Genomic DNA, 7634 nt, shown 5'->3' with positions numbered 1-7634 from the left:
ATCTTGGGCTATTTTAATCATGAACTTAATGGCTAGTTATGGAACAAAGGCTGAAGTCTCAGAGGTGGTGACATGTCCTTGGATACATGTAGTTAGTACAGAGATGGTAGCTGCTTTGAGGAAGAGGGAATGGTGTCATTCTGGAGATAAAATAGCTCAGGACAAAGGAAAGGGTTTAAATCCTCACCAACCCCACTGTCCGGGTGAGATCCTGAATCACTGCCCTGGGAAGGTAAGGATGCCCTTGGCAGATGCTGAGATCAGAGGGGCAGAGTAGAGCTTACACTCAACTGCTTGATTCCCCTTTGCTGAAAAAAAAATATAATAGTGAGAGCTTTTCCACAAATGAACCATTTATTTCTGGTATTTTTTTTCTTGTAAAGAGAATTGAGGTGGAAGTAGAGAGCTTCTACAAGTTTCATCCAGCTCAGACACTGGAAAAACTTTAAGGAGTAACTCCCATTTAGGTCTCTGAAGCTCAAGGACTCTAAATTTGATGAAGCTGAGAGCAAGATCAAAACCTTAATTTTAGCCCCTTTAAAATGGACTAAATTATTTAAAGAAACAATCTGCTTTGAACTCTATATATTCTGGCAAGGATTAGTAAACCTAAATGCCTGGGCTACCCTACATGACAGAACTCTTTCCTTCCTTCAGTTTCTTTTACCTGAAATTCTTTCATCTTCTTTTCCTAGAAGCAGGACAATGAATTTGGAAACATTATAATCTCACACTAGAGCTCTGGTGACCACTTGACAGAAATGATGTCAATTCTTTAACAAGAACACTGGCCATGTTACGAGAATTTCCCTCCAAAAAGATCCATCATGGCGGGAGCTCTTAAGTTCCATTTTGCAGGCAGATAAAAGTCATTGTGCTGAGCACATGATAACTAAAGTTGCTCAGGAAACCATATTTTAAAGACAATTTAAATTTTCAATCTACCTTATTCTTCTCACTTGGTAAAGAGATGGAGGCAATAGGTGGACAGCAAGAAGGCAGCCTATATCTAGTTGTGGGATGATTTGCAATGAATGAAAGACAGCAGTGTTATTTTATCCAAAGCATCAAATCAAAACATTTATATATTGCTAGGAAGAGTAATGTGAGGCTTTGTTCTGATTAGGCAAAGAATGGAATTGGTATGGAAGTGGAAAAGAAACTAGCAATTTAATCATATTATCTGTGTGTGTGACTGTGTGATATATACATATATATTTGAACCTATATATAAAAATATATATATATAAACATACATATATATTCTATATATGCACACAAATTTACACACTGGTTTATTAAGGGCAACTACCTTGGCATAAATTTCTGACTTCAACATTACATTTAACCATAGAAAAGTGTTGACCATAATCTCTAAACACAGTGTTAGTAAAACAAAATTTATTTGTAAAACAGGCCCTGTTATATAAAATGGCACACAGTCAAGTTATACAAAAATACAAAATTTCTTTCTGATTACAGTTCTAGTTGCAAATGATATTAAGAAAGCATTTCTGGTGGCTTCCAAACAGCGGAGGTTACAAGCATATGGAACAGGGAGCAGCAAGAATCCATGATGTCAAGATGTCCAAGTGAGTAGAACCTAAGATTTCCAAATCCCGGACTTGTACCAGGGAGTGAGGATGGGATGGGGTGGGGTGGGGTGGTGATACCTCCTGAAATGCTTATAATTTATAATCCCTTCGGTTTTGGTACTTAATGTTCCATACTTTAATTCCAATCCTTAATCTGGTTGCCAATGGTTCCGAATTGTCAAAAATCTGGGACTGCTATGGAGCCGATTTCATTTTGCATTCAAATAGAACACTGATTTTTCCCTTGCATCAATTTGAACTAGAATTTGGCTAGTTCCATGAATATATTCTTGCCATTTCAAATTATTGAGTTATAGGATTTAAAGGAAGAAGGACCTTAGAGATAATCTAGTTGAACGTCCTCATTTTAAATCTGAGGTAACTGAGGTCCAGGGAGGCCGAATGACTTGCCTGTAGTCATGTAAATCATCTGTAGTTGAGCTAGGACTTGAACCCAGGTCTTCTGACTTTAAATCTAGTGCTCTTTCCACTATACCATATTGCATATAGAAAAGAATGATACTGTTTAAATTGTGGAAGTTAACTTCTGGAGAATTACTGACTTCAAACAATTATTCTCACAAAGTTAGCTTCTCCTGATCCTTTCAAGACATGAGCCCTAAATCGTATTTTATTAAATTCAGATTCTTATTTACTAAGATTCTGAAAAAAATCAGAAATGTTGCTTTGAGCCTTAAAAATAAAATCAAGGCATTTGGCTAGCTTACCTTGAGTAAAGAGCACAAACTCATTAAAAAAAATACAATTTACCTTCTGTAGCAATTTAAAGGTCCAATCCTTTGAAAGGAAGCACATTAGCAAACAGCTGCTTGTGAAGTCCTGGTGACATTAACAGTACATACATTCATACACACCACTCTAATCCATTGTCTAAGCTTGATAGGAAGGCATGCTTTCTTTCAAAAGATTCTCTTTCTATGGAATGATAAAATGCTGAGGAATTATTTTTCTTACAGAGCCTGTATTTAGTGCAATAAGTTTAAAAATTCTGCTCTGAAATATTTACTTTACATTAACAAAAATAGCTTTTTTAAAAAAATTGTAACAAAAACGAGTTATCGCATAAAGAGATCATGAATTATTCTTAGCAAATACACTTTGTTTTAAAGCATTCACCATTACAACAAGCAGAACAATGGAATATTAGCCATTCATATCTGGTAAGCTTTGAGAGTTGAAATAAAACCAAAGAAACGTTCGATATTTGAAAAACAAAACATGAACCAGTTCTTTTGTAGTCACTGTATCACTGGATACTCCATGATTTTCATAGCGAGAAGCACCTGCCAGGCTGGGGTGATACGGTTTACACACTTGATCACAAGCAATGAAATAAAATGGCTATTCATCCCTAAGTCAATGGATAGTTCCTAGAATTGACTCAAAGTCAGAAAAGCTTTAAGTAATTTTTGTGTGATACATTTCTGTCCTTGTTTTCTTTCTACCAGCATGATTAAGTTGGCAAAACCAAGATACAGAAATTTAAATGCTCAACTTTCATCGTTGGCAGTTTGCTCAGCTGTTTGTTTATGGAACATGTGCCCTTCAAAGCCAGGGCACAGAAGTACAGAGGAAGCTACTGAAATCAAAAAGAAAAGGAAAAAGTGATACAAGAAGAAAAAGTTACATCAGAAAATATCTATTCCTTTTGCTATTCCCTTTGATGTAATTTTTTAAGGGCCACCTAAAAATACCTGAGGATCTGGTTACTTTTTAATGATAGCTAATAAATTCATGAATTAGAATGGAAATCCATTCCGGGCCCATTTGTATGTAAAATGCCATCCAATATCATGACTTCCTTGTTTAGAGAAGCTTTATAAAGGCAAGGATTTAAATTAATGTCTAATTTATCTGGAAAATATATATGTTCAAATAGCCTGTCCCATTTTGGGCTTATGGATCAGTAAAACACACTCTGGATACAATGCATACTTTGGGGAATCTGACCTCATCAACAAATTTTAGTATTTTGGACAAAGAATTTGGTCTAATATTTTTACTTAAAATAACTATAACTAAATCCTCCTCTAAGTTATTAAAAACCTTCATCAGATATGAATCTTAACATTTCCATTAATACAATTACTATTGAAAAAACTAAATGACTAAAATTGCCTGTAAAAGCCACCCGTATGAAAGGAGTACATGTTTGACAAAAATAATCTTAAAAAAAGTATTAAATCCCTGTTCCTTTTCTCTGATTTTGGCTGATTATGTATACATATACATATACATATATATATACACACATACACAAATACATATATATGTATATATATGGTTTTGGAATGTCAATGGGTTCCGTAATGGTCGGCTAGATTCAAGCTGAACTTGCTCCCGAAGCCTAGAAAACAAAGTCATACAAAGTACAGTCTTAGATAAGTGTCATTAAAGGAACATCACAAGTGATGTCACAAATGCAAAAAACGAGAATAAAAAGCAACACAGCAGAATGGATGGAAAGGGTCTTCTTGAACCTGCCCTGAACTGCCCTAATCTTAACAACATAGACCTACCTTGGCAATTCTTGTCAATTTCCCCAGATGCTCCAACTCCTGGATTAATTTATCCCTGCACTACATTGGGAACTTGAGGTTAGAGATTCTGTCTCAGCTAAGCTTTTTTTTTTTTAATTAAATCTCCCCTAATATTCCAGAGTTCTGCATAAAGTAAGAGCTTAATAAATGTCTGTTGGAGCTCTGATGTAGCAGGGACATCCTGCCTCTCTACCCCTTCTTTCCTACAACATTCTACTCCTCTCCTCTCCAAACTCCACAGCAAACAGTAAGGTAGAAATATATATCTCCAAACCTGTTGGTTACATCTGTTATTTCACAGATGTGATTAATTTCACCAAAAACTTCTCCATGGGAATGCAGAGATTTCATAAGCTTTCAAAATATCTTAATACTAGTATGATTTTGTCCACTATAACACAAGGAACAGGCTTAATATTTATTTCAGTTAACTCCTTTCTAAAAGAAATTTTAGAGCCTTCTCACTTCAGAATACTGTTTTCTAGGTTTAAATAATTCCTAAAAATATGTTCTGTATATGGGATGGCATACAGTACCCATGAAATAGCAGAGTTTCCAGAAAGGTGACAAAATAATAATGACAAGCTCATTCAGAATTATCTCAAAAGGGATCACAGAATAAACTAAACTATAAAAATATAAATAATCCAAATTAAATTTTACCAAGCCCCACTTTGGGGAAAGTCTCTCAGATAAGTCTTTTGGGAGAAGAATTAACCTTTACTATTCATATTATAAAAGAGGACACAATTATAAGTGACATTTATTTCTAATATTTTTAAATAATAATATACAATATATAATATTTCTAATTCTCTTCTAATAATATATATTTCTAATATTTAAAAATATTAGCCAAACAGTGACATGTACTTTTCCTTTTTGACCATTTAAAGGGCATCTTTATAGACTTGAGACTTCAGAAAACACTGAAAATGGCCTATTCCTGCTAGCTGGTTACTAAAAAAAACAGTGGGACCTTTGATATGTAAAATATGAGCTTTTCGGTTTGGCAGAAAGAAAATGGTAAGGAGATAACAGCGTTAAAATAACAAAGTATTCACATATTAAAAAAGCCATCTTATTTGTTCTTCAATTGAGATAAAGGTAGGAGGCAACTGTGTTAACAGAAAAAAAGTCATGATAAACACTGACTTATACACTTGAGTATTTCACACAATTCCCCATACCTTCATAATTTTATTCAAAAGCCGGACTGGGGTGGATGGTATCAGAAAGAGGCTAGATGGAGTCATAATACCTAAGTCTAAATTTAATATCACCTTAAACAAGCTTTCTTTAATTGTGAGAATTCTATTCCTCATTTACACTAAAAAAGAGTAACTTCCAGAATTATATAACCAACAATGGCAAAGCTAACTGTAATTTAGATCTCCTAAGGTTAAGATCTCCCTTTCTTAATTCCTCAAAGCATAGGGTTAAAAAATACTTCAAATTAAGATAAAGGTGTTAGTGAAAGAGGCAACCTGAAAAGAATAAAGAAATAATTTGTAAGAAAAATGGTGTTAATATTTATGGTTTCTTTTCAAGTTTCAGATTTGGAACTTTAGAACTTTTGATCCTTAATAAAGAGAACCAGCTAGCTGAAGCAGCCAGCTTACTTTTCTGTCTTCAGAAGATTTTTTTTTTTCAGAGAGAACATCTCTGCACCCACAGTCCACTAGAAACATATAAAGAAAGGGGAGGGGAAAATGAATGGCAGCTTGCCAACAGAGTTGTGAATTGCTCTCCCCCCAATCTTGCCCAATGAAAAGCATCTGAATGTTGCTTATCTGCCTTAGAAATGACAATGGGAGCTTGGTTTCAGAGAAGTTTTTTTAATAATAGCAGTAGCTGCTGTTTCAAAGTAAAAAAAGTAAGTACCAATTCATATATATATATATATATATATATATATATATATGCAAGGTACTATGCTAGGTGCTGGCAACACAAAGACAGAAGGCAAATAGTCTTTGTCCTCACAGAATTTATATACACAAATACATAAATACAAGGAAATTAGAGGAGGGAGAGGGTACTGACAATTTGTAGGGGTCAAGTAGAGAGGCAACCAGGGGAGACTTTATACGGGTTGTCAAATCTTGGAGGAAAATAAGAATTGGGAGAGTTGGAATGGAAGGGGGGGGGGTGCGAACCTAGCCAGAGAGGGTAGCGTGGGCAAGTATAAAGGGGTAGGAGATAGACCATCCTGGATGGCTAGAAAGGCTGTTTGGAACCAGAATGTGGAGAGCCCTAATGTCAGGCTGCTGAATTTGTATTTTGTCCAAGTGGCAAAAGTGAGAGACAATAAAGGTTTCTGATCAGGCAAAGGACATGGCTAGGTCTACTTCTTAGTATTATTTTGGCAGCTATGGGGAGGATGGATTCAAGAGTGGGTCAGACTGGAAGCAGGGAGACCAATTAGAAGGCCATTACAAAAGTCCTGGTGGGACCTAAATTATAGTGGTGAATGTAGATAAGAGGTTAGATGTGGGATATGTTATGAAGGTAAAATAGACAGGAACCAAATGGATAAAGGGAGAGGTGATAGAGGATTTGGGAATCCTGAGGTGGAGAAATATGTGAGGAAAACATTTTCAAGTTCGGAATGTTCACAGCAAAGAATACATACATATATATGTATGTGAGGAGTGGGGAGTAATATAGGGAAATAGTCTTATTGGATCATAAGCATCCATTAGAAACTTAAATAAAGTCTGATAATATATCACTGTGTTCATCTCCCTTAGCCACACTTTGGGAAGCATCATAATCATCAATACATCTTTATATTAAGAACTACTATAATAGGCCTTGGGGATTTAGTGAGTATAGAGATAACCTAATTCACCAACCCCAAAGAGCTCACATCTAAAGGTTTTGAAAACTTTCAGGTAATTTGGATTTTGAATGACTGAGTGACCCCACCTACTGGAATTCTTTAACATGTAGCTCGGAAGCTAACAGCTCCATGCAAACTTCCCTCCATTCCCTGCCCCCTTTCTACTCAATATTGATCTTTTTCCCAATTCCCCACATCACATAATACTTGTATCTTTCTTACTTATCATGCATCAATTGTTTGTGTTTGTTTTACTCTCTCTTAGAGTGTGAACTCCACTAGGAAAAGGCTTGTGTTTTATCTATCATTTTATTTTGCCAGGATCTGGTCTGGTACTTTGATTATTAACAAGTCCTTTATAAATGCCTGTTGAATTGAATTATTCTATAGATTAAACCAAGTTTTCTTTTAAAAATTAGGTGGACATCTTTTTTATACTTTCCAATTTATTCTTAATCTTGATGCTTAAGTTAGTGTCAAAAAATGTAGGGAAAGAGGAGATGAAAGTTCTTAGATTTGGTGTCATAATATGAGACATTAGATATAGTTGAAAGTACCCTCATATTCTAAATAGCTGGATAATCTGAAATTACACATGCTGTTTTTAAGAACCATGAGTCTACCAGGTGAGGC

General features: G+C 35.1%; 1 protein-coding gene across 1 annotated transcript in view; it reads right to left on the bottom strand.

Annotated features, from left to right (window-relative positions):
* Positions 1–1384: 1384 nt before the first annotated feature.
* The window catches only part of SLC44A1 (solute carrier family 44 member 1), a 201208-nt gene continuing 194958 nt past the window's right edge, over positions 1385–7634 (bottom strand). Inside the window, exon 16 of the mRNA XM_027859732.1 lies at positions 1385–3963. Coding sequence (XP_027715533.1) covers positions 3940–3963 — 24 coding nt within the window. The 3' untranslated portion in view covers positions 1385–3939. The remainder of the gene's footprint in view (positions 3964–7634) is intronic.

Source organism: Vombatus ursinus, unplaced genomic scaffold, assembly GCF_900497805.2.
Source record: "Vombatus ursinus unplaced genomic scaffold, bare-nosed wombat genome assembly UNPS02014171.1, whole genome shotgun sequence".
NCBI classification, from domain to species: domain Eukaryota; kingdom Metazoa; phylum Chordata; class Mammalia; order Diprotodontia; family Vombatidae; genus Vombatus; species Vombatus ursinus.
Note: the sequence above shows the minus strand (reverse complement) of the source record. Positions and strands in the feature narration are given on the sequence as shown.